The sequence below is a fragment of the Psammomys obesus genome, unplaced genomic scaffold, assembly GCF_907164565.1.
Source record: "Psammomys obesus unplaced genomic scaffold, mPsaObe1.curated_primary_1811, whole genome shotgun sequence".
Lineage (NCBI taxonomy): Eukaryota > Metazoa > Chordata > Mammalia > Rodentia > Muridae > Psammomys > Psammomys obesus.
Window position 1 is genome coordinate 5497786 of NW_026591598.1, and position 19032 is coordinate 5516817.

At 41.2% G+C, this 19032-nt stretch overlaps 1 protein-coding gene across 1 annotated transcript in view; it reads right to left on the reverse strand.

Annotated features, from left to right (window-relative positions):
• Window positions 1-4631: 4631 nt before the first annotated feature.
• LOC129679706 (protein argonaute-4) overlaps window positions 4632-19032 on the reverse strand; it is a 51479-nt gene continuing 37078 nt past the window's right edge. Inside the window, exons 16-18 of the mRNA XM_055611079.1 lie at window positions 11137-11238; window positions 10666-10865; window positions 4632-8676 (exon numbers count right to left, since the gene is read on the reverse strand). Of these exons, the coding sequence (XP_055467054.1) occupies window positions 8568-8676; window positions 10666-10865; window positions 11137-11238 (411 nt within the window). The 3' untranslated portion in view covers window positions 4632-8567. The remainder of the gene's footprint in view (window positions 8677-10665; window positions 10866-11136; window positions 11239-19032) is intronic.

Here is a 19032-nt window from a genome sequence, read left to right on the forward strand (position 1 = left end):
GTGTGTGTGTGTGTGTGTGTGTGTGTGTGTGTGTGTGTGTGTGTAAGAGGTCAGAGGATAATTTGCAAGTTACAAGAACTGGTTCTCTCCTCCTGTTTGGGTTCCCGGCCTGGAACCTATTACATGGACCAGGATGGCCTTAAACTTAAAACTTCCTGCCTCTGCCTTTTGAGTACTTGGATTTTAAGTGTGTACAACCATACCTGGCAAGAAATCCTCTTTTCTTTTAGTTTTTAGGACAATTGGTTCTCTCTTTGTCTCTTCCTTACTCTTCCTTTGTCTGCCTTTAAACATCTGAGTTCCTCAGGGCTCCATGCTTTTCATCTCATCTGCATGATCCTCCTGCTACCATATTTGAATGACTTTAATCAGCACTGACATCCTGATGTCCGTTGCCTTTCTCCTCAAATGACTGGCCCTCAAGTACAACTTGCCTGAAACTGAACTTGCCACCTTCCTCCCCATAAACCTGTTGTTTCTCTATGTTCTTCCTCGTAGGCGCACTCTTTACCCAGCTACCCGGACCAGAGGCTGGAATCCCTCCTGATGAGTCTCCCTCCCTCCCCTCACTTCCCATATCCACTTAGCCACCAAGGCCTTTTCTATTTTCTGCCTCATCTCTCTTTCTTCTAACTGAACCTTGCTGCTCAAGTTCAACTCTCATCTACTTTTGCTTATGAAAAGAGAAGCTTGAGCTTCTCTTAGCAGAATTTCAGCTTCCAGCTGCTGCAATATTCTTGCCAACAAAACTAGAAGGGAGCAGAGTCTGTGTATATAAGACAATCTCTAAACTCCTTAAAATGTCATTCAAGTCCTGTCCTGTAATGAATTGGCATCCAACCCGTCTCCAACCTTATCACCTCCACTTTCTTCTCCTCCAACCCTTAAGCTCTAAGAAACTAGGCTGAGGTTATGAGTTCAATCGCTTGCACTACAGTGAAAAAGGGATGGTGGGAGAAGCAGAGGTGGAGAGATGGCTCGGCTGTTAAAAGCATATACCACTCTTAAAGAGAACCCGGACTCCATTCCCAAGCACCCACGTTAGGCATCTCGCAATCCTCCTGTAACTCCAGCTCCACGAATTTTGGAGCCCTCTTCTGGCTTCTAGCATCTTTGTGGCAAGAATGCTTAAAGGTTGGCTTTCTTGGTGATTTTTAAGAAATAAACCAACTCCCACCGCGCTGTACAATAGGGCTTTTGTGATAATCCCACCTAACTGGAACTCTGTATTTAATGATAGTCACCTAACCGTAACCTGTTCCTAGCATCCCACTCTACTTCTAAGAGACAAATTAGTTTACATTCTGCGCACAGATGAGGTTATACTGTGCTTGCCTTTCTGTACCTACATTGTTTAACCTATGGATTATCATTCCCATCCATGTTGTCAACAAGACAGGATTTCAGCCATTTTAAAAATTTTATGTGGGTGTTTTTGTCTGCACATATGTCTGTGTACCAAGTGTATGTTTGTGGTTGGTGCCCACAGAGGCCAGAGAAAAGCAAAGGATCCTTTGGAACTGGACTTAGAAATAACTGTGAGCCACCTTGTGGGTGCTGGGAATTTAACCTGTATTTTTCTAGAAGAGGAGTCAGTGCTCTTAATCACTGAGCCATCTCTCCAGCCCTCAGCCATTCTTTCCATGGCTGAACAGTTTTACATCACTGTATTTATATGAAGGTTCTCAGTGTGATAGCTCAGGCTGGACTAGAACTTGTTTTGTAGACCAGGTTGAGCTAAAAACTCACAGCAATCCTTCTGCCTCATAAAAACTATTACATAGAAGACAGCTAACTCATCAGTTCTTCTAAAAAGCATCCCTTAGGCCAGTGGGATGGCACAGTGGGTGAAGGTGTTGCTGCCAAGGATGGTGACTTGAGCTTGACTCCCAGAAATCATACTGGTGGAAGGAAAGAACCAACTTCTGCAAGTTTTCTTTGCCTGACAGGCACTCCCAATAAGTGAATGGGGGTAAAAAGCTTCCTTGAAGGTCCCCTAAGAAATATCATAACTCTATGAGAGCATTCTTAAGTTACCTCTTTAACTGTATGCTTCACCCGGAGCCTCCTAAACAAACTCAATGGCCAGAGCTCATATTGTTCATCTTTGTAATTCTTACCCCTAACAGAAGCCCTGCAAATGCTTCTATTGTTTTGTTTTTGCTTTATTTATTTATTTATTTATTTATTTATTTATTTATTTATTTATTTATTAATTATTTTTAAGGCAGGGTTTCTTTGTGTAGCCTTGGCTGTCCTGGACTCACTACCGTAGACCAAGCTGGCCTCAAACTCAGAAATCTGTCTGCCTCTGCCTCCTCAATGCTGGGATCAAAGGCATGTGCCATTACGCTCAGCTCTTCTGAAAATGTTTCTTAAACAGTTCTAAACATTTCTTCTTTTCCTTGGTAAGTTCATAATTGTTCTTTTCTCTTTTTAAAAATACCCCAGATGGTGGTGGCACATGCCTTTAATCCCAGCATTCGGGAGGCAGAGGCAGGTGGATCTCTGAATTTGAGGCCAGCCTGATGTACAGAGAAAGTTCCAGGATAGCCAGGGCTATACAGAAAAACCTTGTCTCAGAAACAACAAAACCCAACAACTAAAACATATCCAGACAATTATAGCTACTCTATGCTATGAGGAAGTAGTGAGCCTGGAGTTCCCCAGTCCATGTTCTCAGCCTGCTTGTGCTTCATGCCCTGTCCCACAGCTGCTAATAATACTCTAAAATCCTTCTTGACTCCCATGGCAATGCTGCTTTCTGTTCAGAAAATCTGTCATTTTATGCTCAACAGTAGGTGCCATGAAATTAAACAGTCATGTATTCGAATTATAGTTTTGCCACTCAGTGACTGTGTATTTAACCTCTCAGAAGCTTGAGCGGCTGACTTTATTTTTGCCATGCTAGGGACTGGACATGTGGCCATGTGCACACACTGCATGAATGAACCTTGTCCCTTACCCAGCAGTTTTGTTTTGTTTTTACTTGAGAGTGAGAATTCCACTCTCAACCTAAAAAGGGTGATGCTAAGATGATGCACCTGTTAAGTGCCTGACGAATGGGCATTCATATAACTGTGCCACCTCTTCCTCTACCCTATGCCTAGTCAACTATGCATGTGTCTGTGATGTGTGTGCATGTTCACATATGTATAGGTGAACATGTGTGCACTATTATGTGCATATGGAGGCTTGAGGCTAACGTTGGGAGTATCCTTTATTCTCCACATTATTCATTGAGGCTGAGTCTCAAAATAGCCACCAATGTGGCTACTCTAGTTAACAAGCTGGCTCCTGGAATTCCTTGTCTCCACCTTATTGCTGATGACAAGCTAGTTTCCATGCCCACCTGGCTTTCATGTGGGTCCTCATGCTTGTATGGCAGAATCATTACTCCCTGGTCCCTCTCTTCCGATTCTAGAATGAACTGTTTGAGGAAGGTAACTCTCCCGTGTTCTAAGTATCTAGGTGGAGAGTGCACATACCTCATTTGTGATGTGTGTTTGATAGCTGACAAATAAGGAGAAGAAATTGTGCCGATGGAAAACAAAAACCAAAACCTACCTTCTCAGAAGTTCATTGCATGCAGGACTTTCTTTCCTGATAAACTAAATTCTCTGAGAATAAAGTTCAGATTGGGCAAATCTCTGCATTATTGTTACAACTCTTTACTGTTGAAAGTTTCAGAAGTCATGAGCTGGGCATGGTAGTTCATGTCAGTAATCTTGGCGCTCTGATGACTGGAGCAGGAGTAAGAGCTCAGGATCAGCCTGACCTACACAGAGAGACCTTGCCCCCAAAGCAAAGAAGACAAGAGACTGGAGACTCTGTGTTTTGGGTGAATTTGGGGAGATGCTCTAGAAAATTTAGTCATAACAATAAGCATCTGGCCACCGTCTTGGGACATTTGTTTTGGTTTGGTTTGTTTGCTTTCTTAGACCTGGTGCAGTGGTTTGACTGAGAAGTGTCCCCCAGGGGTTCAGGCATTTGGACGCTTGGTTCCCAGTAGATGGCGCTGTTTAGGGAAGCCATGGAAAGTGTAGCCTTGCCCGAGAAAGTTCATCCTGGGAGCATGAACCTTGCCTTGTCTCATTTCTAGGTCACTCTCTGTTTCATGCTTGTGGTTAAAGATGTGATTCCTCAGCTTCCTACTGAGGCTGCCTTGCTGCCATGCTTTGCTTCCTACACCATTGTGGACTCTCCTTCTAGAACCATAAGCAAAGAAAACAACAACAACAACAACAATTTTCCTTTAGGCCATTCCTGGTACCGTTTTATCCCATCAAAGAGAAGAGCAGCTAACACACAGGGTCCCACTTTAAGGCCTAGGCTAGACTCAGAATCAAAACAATCTTCCTGCCTTGGTCTCCTAAATTCTGGGACTCTCTCAGTGTTTCCTTAAGATATCATTTAACCAGAGCTTCCCATTGAGAGCAGTACCTAGAACCCTGATGAATCTTGTCAAAGTTTCCATATGTGAAATGTTACTGGAGTCCTTCAAAAATTCCCAAATGGCAATTCCTAAATATAAGGAGACCCAGAAGTTAAACACACAGTTGTCTCACTTCTTTTTTTGTCCACTTTCCCAAATAAACAATACTGTTTAAAGTAGCCATGCATGATGCCAGTACAGTATATTCCGTATTTATTACACAACTTACAAGAAAAACAACTTTTAGCACAAGAATGCCAATCTATCCCCTTCCCCCTTTTTGGACACATGAACACAAAATATCCCTGCAGGCCCCCCAAAAACCTGAAAAAAAAAAATACCACCACCAACAACAAAAACTCTGAAAAATTTAAACAACCATTATTTTATCTGACATAGGGATACAAACCCTTCCTTAACAGCTTGGAAAGTACCTCGTATTGCTGGCGACAGACATCCAGGCCAAATTAATAAAATACATTTTAAAACATTACAAGTCTACCAATATAGAAACAAAAACCATACTATCAGTCAGATGAACAAACACAAACATTTTCAGCCAGTAGACACAGAAAGAATATGAATATGCCAACAGCAAGGGATAAGAAAATGGTTGATCGGGAGGGGAGGAGGGAGGGGCTTATGGGGGGATACAAAATGAATAAAGTGTAATTAATAAAAAATTTAAAAAAAAAGAAAATGGTTGATCAATAAAATAAATACCTTTCCTTTAATTTTACAAGAAAAAAAGTTGAAGCAGTATTAATATGATGCCTGTAACCTCTGCTTTCTTAAAATGAAAGCAGAGCTGCCACCTTGCTACTGAGCAAGAGAATCTTACAGCATGTCTGGGAGACAGGGGTGGGTAACTAGAGAGGGGGATCCTTGTTAAAACAGTAGATTACTTTTTTTCCTGGGAAGAAGTAGGTAGCTGAGCCAGATAGGTAAGCTCTGAAATAGGAGATAGGCTAGGCACCACACCCTAAAGTACAGACAATTCAGAAATGCCTGCTTGTAAATAATCACCTTTGGAAGCAGCATAGAGAATTTACAGTAAGAATCAATGTGGTTCGCCTACCCAGAACACTGGCTGCATCAAGCCAGCTGGTTCACTTTATAAACAGCTCAGGATTCAACATCTAACAACAACAACAAAACATAATTGGTTCAACATTTGGGTCTTTCCCACTCTCAGCCCTGTGCTCCCTAGCCCCAAATTGTTATTCTTTACTGTTGCTACACCAAAATCTTCCACACTATCTGACAGCACCTAAATAGGCTGCGTTAAAAAAATTGAACAGCCTAACACTACTTCTAGAGAATGCACACCTCCCATTGATTGACACATGCATAACAATTCGGTCAGTTTCGAGGGGTTACCTGTCAACCCTAATTAAAACTATGTTTTAATTGTTTGCAATGGTATTACTGCAGTTCTGATTTTGCAGTAACCACCTCTTAACTATTCACCCCTCAGCAAGTTTTTTCCCAACTCTTTAATCCTACCTCTTCCATATTTCTTTCCATTTGTCCAAAACAACAGTATCACACCCTTACTGGTAGTTCCCCCCCCCAAAAAAAAAAAAAAAGGCCTCCTGGCTTTTCTTCCACCACCACACTGATTGACCCCAGCATACTAGGACTGACTGAGGTGTTTCAGGTATATTGTTCAAGGTCAAGCCTACAGTCCAATGGCAGGAATGTGGATCAAGGCTTCTGGGCACCCAGCTTGCTCCATGTTCCATCATGCTGGAGGACAGCGAGAGTTCCTTCTGTGCATTGTTAACAGGTGAGCTCTAGGCATTCCAGTGCAGGTGTGGTGCCTGCTGGCCAGTCGGCCAGCGAGAGTTCTTCACATCACAGACTCCAGGCAGGTTTTCCTTCTAAAAATCTTCCCTTTTTGTTTTGTTTTTCCTCCTCTTGGGTCCAGAGTGGCTGTGATAGAGTATCTTCTGTGCTCTCCCTGAACAAGCATCAATAAAAGCGGCAGTCAGCCATTCTTCAACATGTCCTGATTTGTATTATCCAAGTGAGGTATTTGCAAAAAAGGAAAATCTTAGGGAACGAACATCTGCTGTCTCTTCGCTCCTGCCTAGGTTGTGCTTCAGCCATAGGCCTTGCTTTTCCCCCACTGTCTGCAGAGATTAGGGATGTCTGCATTCATCCTCATGTGCTATAGAATTAATGGACATTATAAAACTCACTTGGAGACCAGTCTCAGCAAACACTGGTGGCACTGCTGAGCAACAGCACGTGGAAATGTAAACATTAATATATCTACGAGCTTGTTTAAAAGACTGAAGGGAAACAGTGCTTTATATTGTTGGGATTTTGAGAGGGTTCGTTTCGTTTAACAGATCTGGACCTTGAACCAACTAATAAGTTCAAGCAAATACCCTTCACCATTTGATCCAGTGTTTCCCACCAGTGGTTTCTAGATAGAGACTGCAAACTTGTGTTCAGCATATTGTGTCTGTCTCTTCCCCACCACCCTCCTCAGCCAGGAGGAATGAAGCCTGAGACAGAGCTTCTGACCTTTCACTCCCTGTCCTTCCAGGATGGAGTAAAATGTGGGCTGAGAACCCTGGGTGGAACTACCTTGACTATGTAACGCTTGTCCTTTACAAAGTATCACCTACACTAAATACAGAGCACATTTCCCCTATGTTCTAACTGATGCTGGCTTTACATCAACTCCCTTTGTTCAAACAAGAAAAAGAGACCTATCTTCCTGTGAAGGAATCCAGAATCTATTATAGGAAAAGGAAAATAAAATCAAGTTCTTCTACAGAGCTTTAGTTGAAAAACAGAAAGTCAAGGCCAGCAAGCACTTTTCAGGCTGAAAGAAGAGGAAACAAAACCACACTGTAGGCAGCCGTGCACACAGCTTTGATTCCCAGGGAAAAAAGCTTTTTACATGCTGGTACTTATTTTTGTTTTTCTTTTTTCAAGTGCAGCATCACTCAATGTGCCTTATACATTGGCAAAGCCTGACCAATCAGGAAACATCCTGGTTCCAGCTGATTTTTTTTTTTTTGAAGTGACAGGACAGACTATGACTGTAAAATAGGTTTGTTTGTTTGTTTGTTTGTTTGTTTAAAAAAGACAATTATTTTAAAGGGCATGGAAATATGTGTCTTTATAGACTGGTTTCAGAATGTCCAGGTTATGATATATAAGAAATAGTTGATAAAACCATACTGAAATATCATCTAGAAAACTACCTCGTTGGGGGAGAAAGGGGAGGAACCTTAAAAAATGCTTATTGCCAAAGTTAACTTTCTATGAGAGAAGTTTAAAAATCATTTAGCTCTAACAAACCACACAGCAGCATAAAATGGGCACTTTTGAAAACTTGGAAAAATACTAACAGCTAATTTTTTTCCAAATAGGGAGAACATGGGTACTTTTAAAAACGGCAGTGTTATCTGTCCCTGCGACACGCACCACATCTGCTTATGTCACATTCACAAAAGCCACCAAGTAAGAGAACTGCCTGTTCAAATCTGCAGCCAAATATAGTGCAATTGCCAGGCAGCCTGTACAGCACAGCACAGGCCTGAAGAGATCAGTAAGATAAAGCAGTGAAAGTGATAAAATTCTGTAAAACTTTCAAAAATTAATGCTCCTTAAAGGCATTTACAGTGGCAAAGTCAAAAATCTCCATTAAAAAGTCTATGGACCCATCCAATTAAAAAGTTACATGGAAATAAAACAGATTGTTTGGTTTCTCTCTCCCACTTATGCATATACCCCACTCAACGAACACAGAAAAAGGAACTACTCTGCTTATAAGACTAGATGCGGTGAATACCACAGCTAGCAAAATATCCATAGAAACCCTTCTTGGAAAGTCCTTTAGAAAGTCAAGGCTGATCAGCCTGCATGTTGAGGTAAAAATTCTGCCCAGTGCATTAGAAGACATAATCTATGAGTTTCTATTTTTTTTTTTAAATGGCTCAATTTTGTTGATGCATCAGACAGCGCTGCAGAGTACAAATTCAGTGCAACTATTCAGAGCTGCTGGTAGGGACCACCTGAATCAATGTGGCACTATCTAGAGGCAGTAGGCATCTGCAACATTTTGAGGATGCGTGGGATGCCAAATTGGTTGAGTTCTTTTCCAAGACTCTCAGGCAAAATACATAGTGTGCTGGGTATCATGGTGAATCTGCACAGCCTTAGCCAAGGCCTGCGGGTCACGGCCATTGCTCTGTCCTGATATGTGACTGCCTTCCGCACTATAATGAAAACAAAACAAGAAACCAGGCATTAACAGAAGACTATTTCAAATAGCATAAACAGGTCTTGCATTCAAGAACGTTTGACTGAAGCCTTGATTACTCAAACAATATATGTTTCCTTAGACATGTTTGTTCAACTGGAAAATACAGTACAACATATTTAATGAATAATTGCAATAATTAAATAATGTTCACCAAAACCAAGTGTTTGATAACACCTACAAAAATACTTCCATTGTCTGGTTAGTTCCTATTCACCCTTCAGGCTTCAATTAGAAGTCATGTCCCTCTCAGAAATCTTCCCTGACTCCAAAGTCCAGGTCAGGGTCACCTAGAATATGTTTTCTTTTACAGTACTAGATACAACTGAAATGGGATTGTTAATTGGGAAATTTCTAGGTATTATTTCTTAACTAGAATAAAATCTCCAAGGAAAAAGTATCTTTCTTCTCCTCCCCCTCTTCCTTCTTCTCCTTTTTCTTCTTCTGAGACAGGATCTTACTGTGTGGGCTTCCCTGGCCTCAAACTCAGAGAGATCCACCTGCCTCTGAGGCATGCACCTCCATGCCTGGCTCAACTCTGTTTTCACTTGCTAACAATAATAATGTCCTACATTAATGAGTCTATGAGCCTAACAGAGTGCTCACAACTTCTAAACATCCACCTTGGGGCACCCTGTAGCATAGGGTTTGGCAAACATCCCTTGAGTGCTGAGAAGTCAGTCAGGGGCCTCGTGTGCTGAGCACTATACTCACCAGTGAGTCACACCCTTGGCCCCTGACTTCTCTCTTTAATGCTGATATTGTCCTGTCATCTTTAGCTTCACCCTCTCCTCCTCCACTCACACTGTTCCAGCCCAGGAACAGCTTTTACACTTAGCAAAGACAGTCTCACTCCAACACAGTTTTCTGCCCCATGCCTGCTGTTTCCTTGTAATATGCTCCAGCCAAGGAAAACTCGATACTGTCCAAAATGTCCCTTGCTCTCTCTCCTTTATGTTCACAGTTCCCTCTGCCTGGAAAATGCTCTTTCCTTTGTAAAGCTAAGCCCTGCCCACTCGGCTATAAATCTCTACTTGTCTTTCCTCTGATACCCCACTGCATGGTTACCTACACTGAGTTAGACTAATTATCAGTTTTATATTCACCTGGATTACCTCCACACTGAAACAAAATCCCCACAGGAAAGAAACTTGGCTTACTAATCTTGTTATTTTCTAATACCTAGCACAGTACTAGGCATACAATACCAAATGCATGTACTGAATGCATGAATGTATATTAGAGAATGCAAGGTACAAAGCCACAGCTGGGTGTTTTCTGTAATAGCGTATTTTTCAATCACTTACAGAAATAGACTTGCAGTGGAATGTCTACTACTTAGCAACTGTATTGAGACTTGGGGAAGAGCCCAGAAACTGTTATATTTTATAGATGGCCATTTGGGAAAGAAAATTAATGCAGAGAGTTTGTTTAGGCATTTATTAGTAGCTCAGTAACAGGTCAAAATGTCTGAGTCTCTTGAGATCCTACCTGAGGACAGTCATGCATTCTGTTTCCCCATAAGCCCCAACTTACTCTGGTCAATTCTGGATTGTACTAGAAGCAAAATCAACTAGGTGGGGGCCCTCATGCATGAAGTAGAATCCACAGGCTGTGACTACTCTGACTGGAGACAGGGTGCTCTGCCTGACACCTTTTGAGGGTGCCTGGAACCTTAGCAGAACTGAAATGCAGTTAGCTCTATGTGAAAACCACAGGTAGCTCCCAATGAGACTTTGTTAGGGACACAAGTTTAAACAAGCCTGAGCACTTCTTGGACCAAAAGTCACATCAAAAGCTCTCAAAGCCTCATGTAGTTTTAATTGTTCCTTGAGGGTTAACCCTTAAAAGGACTTTTAAATCTTTAAAAGTTTTCTGTATAGCTTGTTTTTTAAAACAAGCTGTTTTAAAAACAACAGGAAGAGATTTTTTCTGAGGAACTTGCCTGTCATGATCTTTATCCACCAAATGATACCTTGCCCGGAATGCTACAAGCCGGGCATAATATGCAGGGGCAGGAATAGAGACTGAGCGTGTGCACCTCACGTAGGTGTGACAGAGCTGGTAAGTGAGCAGCTGAAGTTCATCTGCAGTGAAGCAGTTGTCATCCCACAGGACCTGGTAATGTGAAGGACGGCTGGTTCCCTGGAGGGAGAGTTTTAGGATTAATGTATTTCCAGCAGGACTTGGCTACCTAGAGAACCGAGTAACTGGAATCGAATTATTAAACTCAACAGTATTTCTGCCTCATATACCTACAAGGAGATCCCTACACGGAGATCCCTACACAACAGTCCTGAAACATAGCAGTTAACAAAGCTAAACACAGTGTTTAATGACAAGTCTACTCAAGCTAGCTGCTGAACTGGCAAATAGCTCCCTATTGGTCAAAGATCTGGATCAGTTTCCAAATTACCTGAATTCCTGCATGACTACAGAGGTAAAAGTCAAACTCAGATGGATGTGTGATGGTACTATCCACCGTAGTGCCTGCTGGGACATTGCCACTTTTCCCCACCTGTTAAAAAGATGTAATTTTTAAAAATACAATTAATTACCTGAGTAATAGGCAGACTTAAGCCACTTTTTCCTTTGATGCATTAATTGGTAACAAGTTAGTGGATTGCTGCTATGTGAAGTCTCAAAGCTAGATTAATTCAAGATGTTAAGCCAGACATGGTGATTCATAACTGTAACCTCAGCATTTGGGAGGCTGAGGCGGGAGGATTGTTGTGAGTTCAAGTTGGGTCCCTTTGTAACTTTTTCTGAGCCCAACCTTTCATCCTAAAGCGTGTTCTCAAACATGTCTCCAGAACCTTTTGGAGGATCCAAATAATGACTTTATCTATAGTTTTGTGTATCACTATTACTATATATTTACAGATGACACTCGGTGTGCAGAGAAGAGAAAAACAGTGTGTAAGGAATGTGAATGTGGTCCAGCTGTAGAGTGCTTGCTTAGCATGAACATGAGTAAGGCCCTGGGTTCAGTCCTTAGCTCTGCAACAAAGAAAAAAGCCAAGATAGATAAACTTCCCCAGAAAAAAATGACTTTCATTCCTCAGATAAAAGAAAAAGAACCCTCGCCACACACACAGCTTTCAATACAAGATAAGATAAAGTTCTCTGAACTGGTTCACCAGGCTTAGCAAAACTAATATTTTTATGGGGTCAGTCAAAGAGTACCTAGCAGAAGACTACCAGAAGTCCCAACTGAGATGGAGATTGAGAAGACAGTTCAGAGCCAGGTCAGTCCTCACAGCCTTGAAGAGAGCAGAGCATCTTTGCACCTCAATCTAATCATCTATAAAACCAGGCAATGACCTCTTGAATTTCTAAAATCCTAAGGTTCTTCCACAACCAAAACACTAAAATCAAACTTCTAGAAAGGTAGAGAGAGGGGCTCCAGAAATGCACTGAAGATCAGTGAATTAAATCTTGTTATTCAGTCTCTGTCTTCTGCTCTTCAGTAGAACTTAATACCAGGAAGTTAAATTAGCACAGAGGCACATGTTTCTCACAGGGTCTATTTGCCTCCTTTCTAATTACTGTTCCTTCCAGCTATGGATCCCATGCCAATGCATATAAGAACTTGGAGTATGGCGAATTCTCCCTTCAAAATCATGTCAAGCTTATGTATCTAGCTGAACCAGAGAAAGTACAACTGAGTTACAATTATGGCTTCGGTTATCTCTGTGTTTGTTTCTGAGACAGGATCTGTTATGTCGCTTAGGATGGCCTGCAATTTAGTAGTAGCAAGGCTGGTCTCGAAGTTATAGTTAACTGAGCTAAAAGTAGCTCAGTCTCCCGAGTGCTGAGATTGCTGGTCTGAGACACAACATCTGATTCACATAACTTTTATTATTGTTTCTGGCTTTCTTGTATTGCTATTAATCTCTTACTATGACTAAATTATAGTTTAAATGCTATCACAGGCATGTATGTTTAGGAAAAACCGTGTCTGTGTGTGTTTCAGGCCATCTACTAGGGAGTCTTACATCCCTCCTGAATAAAATGAACAGGTACACAATGGGTCTAGCATTTTTCCTGAAAGTGTGTTCTTTAGGAATATTAGTTTTCTACAATGTACTTAAGTGTTTATTTGAGAAATACTGCATTAAACAGTTTACAAGGCTTTTTAGAGGGAGAAATATAACTCAGTGGTCTATCACTTGCCTGCCACATGAGAAACTGTGGGTTCAAAGTCCAGCAACACACAAAAATACACAGGCTTTCCTAATGTGTTATTTCTCAAAACCACTATTTAATCAGGTCTAATATTTAAGAAGACAATAGAATAGATGGCATTTCCAAATTTAACCACAGAACCTCTTTATAAAAAATCTCTAAAGATGTCAGGTAGTGGCAGCACATACATTTAATCCCAGCATTCGAGTGGCAAAGGCAGACAGTTCTCTGAGTTCGAGGCCAGCCTGGTCTACAGAGAGAGTTCCAGGACAGCCAGAGCTACACAGAGAAACCATGTCCTGAAAAACCAAACCAACAAAAACAAACTCTATGATTCTACAAATGAAAACCTAAAACTAAGTATGATGCCTGGTGGAAATGGAAACCAGACACACTGAACTCAACAATTATTACTTGAGCACCCAAGCTGGGCTTTACAGCAAATGCTGAGTCTAAGAGCCAGAAGCAGAGAGAATGAACTGCCTTCGAGACACAAGCACTTTGGTGCAACGTGAAACAGGTAGACAGAAGGCACTGGAAAGGCTGCTAAGGAGGAAGTAATCACACTATGCCTTATAGGTTAAGTAGGAATTGAAAAGGAAGGTAAAACCTGGTATGGTAACACACTCAGGAAGGTTGCAAGCTTGAGGCCATCTTAGGTACACAGTGAAACTTTATCTTTAAATAAATGAATAAATAAAATGAGATAAAGTCTGAAAACACTAGAAGTGCCATAAACCTAGGGACACATGAGTAACCTGTAACTCATCCATATTATCACATCCAAACACAGCAATAATTTTAAAAAAATGTTTACTACACACAATCTCAAGGGTGACACTTTAATACACTACACTAAATAAGAGAAGCCAAACACAAAAGCTACATGTTTCTAATAATACTTACATGACACCCTGCAAAGGCAAAATTATAAGCTAAAAATGCCTGTCAGTGTTGACAAAACTTAGGGTAAGGAAAAGGCTGAGTACAAAAAACTTCTGGTAACGCAAACCTGTCAGCCTGGCCATTTGGGAGATGAAAGCAGGAGGATCTCAAACTTACGGATTGCTCAGGCTACAGAGTGACTTCAAGATCAACCTCAGCAAATTAGTGAGACCTTGTTTCAAAATAAAATAAAGGGACAGGGTATATGGCTGAATGACAGCACCTTCTTATATGTTTGAGACCCTATATTCAATGTCCAACACCATTTAAAAAAAAGATTTGGTGTAAACAGAACTATATGCATTAGCCTGAACCATAAAGTACAACTACATTCTAAAAAGATTGAGTCTTATTGTAGCTGTAGTATACCTTAACATAAACAATAAAAAGGAGAGGGATAAATGTGGTCACTCCAAAGAAAAGAATGGAATGAGAAATGAGAGACATAATGAGGACACAGTGGAAGAAGAAATGAGTATGTTGTTTTGGCTCCCCTGGGAAAACATGAAGAAGCAAAGGAAGGTGTTTTGTATGCAATGGAGAACACTTGAAGGCTTCTGAGCAGTGGGTGTGTTTTGGAACCCAACCCCTGATAGCAGGATGAAGAAGAAATGGCTATGAAGAGACTACTAAGAGTTTCCTGCTCTACAGAGAAGTTCTACCCAGGGTAGTGGAAACACATGAATTTAAGGTGAGAAAGATTTGGGGGCAGAGCACAGGGGACTATTTGGCAAACTGGACAGGTCAGGGACAATAAGGCAGATGAAGAATTTTAAAATGACTCTGAAGTTTATAGTTTGGCTAACATAAAACACAGTGCTGCCAAATAACAGAACCTAAGGAGAACTAGGGGAGGTTTTGGATAGGGATTAAACAGTCAGTGAGAGGTTCAGACGTGTTTGCTTGACATGCCTATGGTAGACTGTATCACTGATGCCAAATATTTCTGTGCCCCTCCCTGAGGGAAGATTATACAGCTTTACCCAGCTACCACAGGAGTGGCTGTGTAAATTGCTTTGATGATAAAACATGGCCTAAAATATGTTACTTCTGGGAAGAAGCTTTAAGAGCCAGCACTCAGCCTATCTTTTATCTGTTTTCCTTTCTGCCACAGTGACTGGCAAGGTTCCAGAATGACTCTGCCAGCCTAGGTTCCAAAGGGAGGACAACAGGGTCACAGCTGCAGCAGGGCCACAGTCAATGTGTAATGTGAGCAAGAAATGAATCTTTGTAAGCCACAAAGATGGGTTTTTGTTGTTGTCGCCACTACACAGCCAGATCTGAGAGGACTGATACAAATGCTCACAGAGCTTCTAAGTAAAAATATCTGGTAGATAATTAAAAGTACAAATCAAGAGTCTGACAGAGAAATCTAGTGATGGGAGTATAGACCTGGAGTTGATAAGCAAGTGATCCTAGAAAAGTGGATGGGTTCAAATTGAGAACTGGAAGAAGAGCGAACGAGGGGCTGGAGAGATGGCTCAGTACTTGTTCTTTCAATGGAACTGAGTTTGGTTCCCAGCAGCCGTACCCCTCACAACCATCTGTAACTGCGGTCCTCAGGGATCTGCCTCCCCACCCCTTCTGATCTCTGCAGGCATCAGGCATGAATGTGGTGTACATGCATACATGAAGGAAAACACTCATACACATAAAATAAGATAAACAAATCTAATTTTTTTTTTTTTTTTTGTAAAGGAAATCTGACTGCAGAGGCAAGTAGAAATCCTGGTAAGTCATTTTGCTAAAGCCAAAGTAAGATTGTGCTGCCTTAAGTGTAGCTAAGAGGTCACTGTGGGAATTTGACCTGTCTGGAGATGAACAAGGCAAAGAGGTGCAATTTTAGTTCTCTCTTGAACTTCCTACTACCTGAAAGTCAAAGTATGAAGTTTGATGTGAAGGTACAGACAGCAAGTCAAATAATTATTCTCCTAAAAGTAAACTTATAAAAGGAAAAAAAGATAAGGTCGTCAGTGAGAGGGAGTTCGCAAATGTTTATTGGGGAAATTGAAAAAGAACTGAACAACTTTTGTAACAAGACAAGGCCATGGAAAAAGGAAGATGAGGGCCTATGAGCTGGCTCAGCAAAAAATGACCTGCATTCCATCTCTGGAACTTAGCTATAACCTGTCCTTTGATCTACACACACATATACATACATAAACACTAAATTAATTAAGTGCAACTTGAATTTTTTTTTCTTGAGACAGAGTTTCTCTGTGTAACAGAGCTCTGGCTATCCTGTAATTGCTTCATAGACCAGGCTGGCCTCCAACTCAGAGATCCACCTGCCTCTGCCTAGAATTAAAGGTGTGTGCCACCACACCCAGCTACAATTTAAAAATTTTTTAAATGAGAAAGACTAAAATTTTCAAAATAATGAGCTATTATGAAGTGAGGCTCTAGAGAAGGGAGAAAGATCTGGTGGAGTCTAAGGCACTGATGGGGACATGAGCTTGAGATTTGAGAAAAGAGATTAAGAAAACACAAAATCACATTTGAAAGTGGAAGGTAGGTAACTGAGAAAATCCATGCCTCCCAGGTCCCGTCTTCTCAGAAAACAGAGGTAGGATTCTGAAGAAGGCTTGACAATGGAAGGAAAGCAAATTGGACAAGTAGATATATTTCAGAGTTTTAGGCAAGCAAGAGGCATATTCAGAGAATTGGAAATACTGGTCCACGGTATAAAGTAAAGTAAAGAATTGGAACTATTAATCTTGAATGATGTAAAGAACAGAACTATAGGATAGAATTCAGGCTCTGGTGAAAGCTCAGTGGCAAATTGCTTCCTAGTGTATTTGAGGCCCTGTGTTCCATTCCCAGCACTTGGGGTAGGAGTAGATAATCCAAGTCCTGGATTTCCTCTCCACTCTACATTAAACTACATGGACAGCAGGTTTACACTGGAGCAGAGAGAAAACCATGGCAATAAAAGATGGGTGGTAGGATATTTTCTGCTTCAATTTCAGGAAAGCATTCAGATAATCTATATTAGCAAAATCTAAGAATTATCACTGCTTCACAGCTAGAGCAACTAGAGGATGAATATTTAATGTAAACTGGCTAGCAGACCTGGGGGCTATGGGAAAAAGAATCCCAGTCTTGAAAACTGAATGCAGGGCTTTGTGTACACTAGGTACACCTTTAGTACTTTTTCTTTGAGACAGGATAAGTCAGGGTAGCCTGCAGCTCATGATCTTTTTGCTTTATCTTTCCAAATGCTTAGAAAAATAGCTAGATGTCCAGATGTTTTTTCATTGTCACATTTCACAGGTAAGAACACAAATGTATGCCAGTGCCTTTAATCCAAGCACTCAGGAGGCAGAGGCAGGTGGATCTCAGTGAGATTTGTAGATCAGCTTGATCTACAAATCAAGTCCAGGACAGCCAGGGCTCTGTTACATAAAGAAACTGTGTCTCAGAGGCCCCCCCACAAAAAAATGAATGCAAATGTTCTTCAGTTTATGAAGGAATTATATCCAATAAACTCATATAAATTTGAATGTCCATAAAATAGTTCACCTAATCCATATAGCCTTCTGAACATCATAGTTTAGCAGTACAGCACACGGTAAACTGTCCACTGTTCACTCATTTGATGGTTGCTACACTGTGAGAGCTGTGTGGCTGGTGTGGGCTACTTTGTGGGCTCCTTTTTCTCTCTTCCACCCTTCTCCACCCTTATTAACCCCCTGACATGACACAGGAGAGAAAAAAGGATAGAGAGGACGTGGGGCGAAGTGATCCTTAGACTACCTCCTGCTGATTAGAGGCGTCGAGTTCCTTGGGGCAATTTTAATCTTCACTATCATGGCATCTAATTTCTTCTCGTTTCTTTGCACACAACTACTTTGACACACCTTAACCAACAGCAACCAACCATCAACAGCCAACAATAACAACCCTGCCTCTTGGGGCCCTATCATTTGAATATATCCTCTGAAAAGTTCCCACAATTCCAAATGTCACACACTCACAGAACTATCCACAGCTGGCAAAATCACAGCCCTGCTAGAGCACAAGGGAAATCATAGTCTCCTGTGAAACAGCCTCACAACCCCACACCCAGGATTAAACAAACAAACAAACAAACATATTCTCATAACATTTCTATGTTTTTTTAAAGAAACCAAAATCACAAAATTCTCAATTATGGTACTGCCTATCACCAGCCCAGGACATGACCAAATTCAAAATTTAAAGTACAGTTACTACCAAATACTGACTGCTTTCACAGTAACATAAAACTGACAATTCCAAAGCCTGGAGCTGAAGAGGTGGCTCAACAGTTAGGAACATGTGCTTTATAATCCTGCGGACTGAAGTCTGGATCCCAGAACCCATGTAACAAACTGAGTGTCCCAGTAAATGCCTATAACACCAGGTCTGAAGGGGGACAGAGACAGGAAAAACACTGGGGCTCGCTGGCTTCCAGCTGAGCCATGACAATGCAAGCCCCAGGTTCAAAGACCCCACCTCAAAGGAATAAGCAGAGAATAGTAGAGGGGGACACCTGATGCCCTCTTTTGGCATCTGCATGAATGTACAGATGCATGCAACTACATGAATTCACATGCATGCACACTCACACAGACACACAAATAAATAAGTAAACACATACATATATACATACACACATATATACACATACACACAAATGCACATAAACACACACACACATACAAATATACATTCACATATACATACATAATGAAAAATCCTAGGTCAAAGTATCAAAAATTTTCATCGTGGCTTAGAGAAATAGTCGATTGTTTGTCTGTTTTTCGAGACAGGGTTTCTCTGTGTAGTCCTGCCTATCCTGGACTCGCTTTGTAGACCAGGCTGGCCTTGAATTAAAAAAGATTCAGCTGCCTCTGCCTCGTGAATGCTGGGATTAAAGGCATGTATCACCATGCTCAGCTGAAATAAAGTCTCTTGCCTGTGGTTAGTAAGTATGACATCATAATCATTCCAAGTAGATATCCTAATAATTCCCTGAACTGATATAAAATCACCAAAGAGATCCTGTTTTACACTCCAGAACTATCACTCATGCATCAGTTATGAAAAGCAGCAAAAAAAACAGGTGTGAAGCTCTGGGTTTCATGTTCAGCACAACATACAGACACATGTACACACACGCATACACACATATACACGCATGCATACATGAACACGC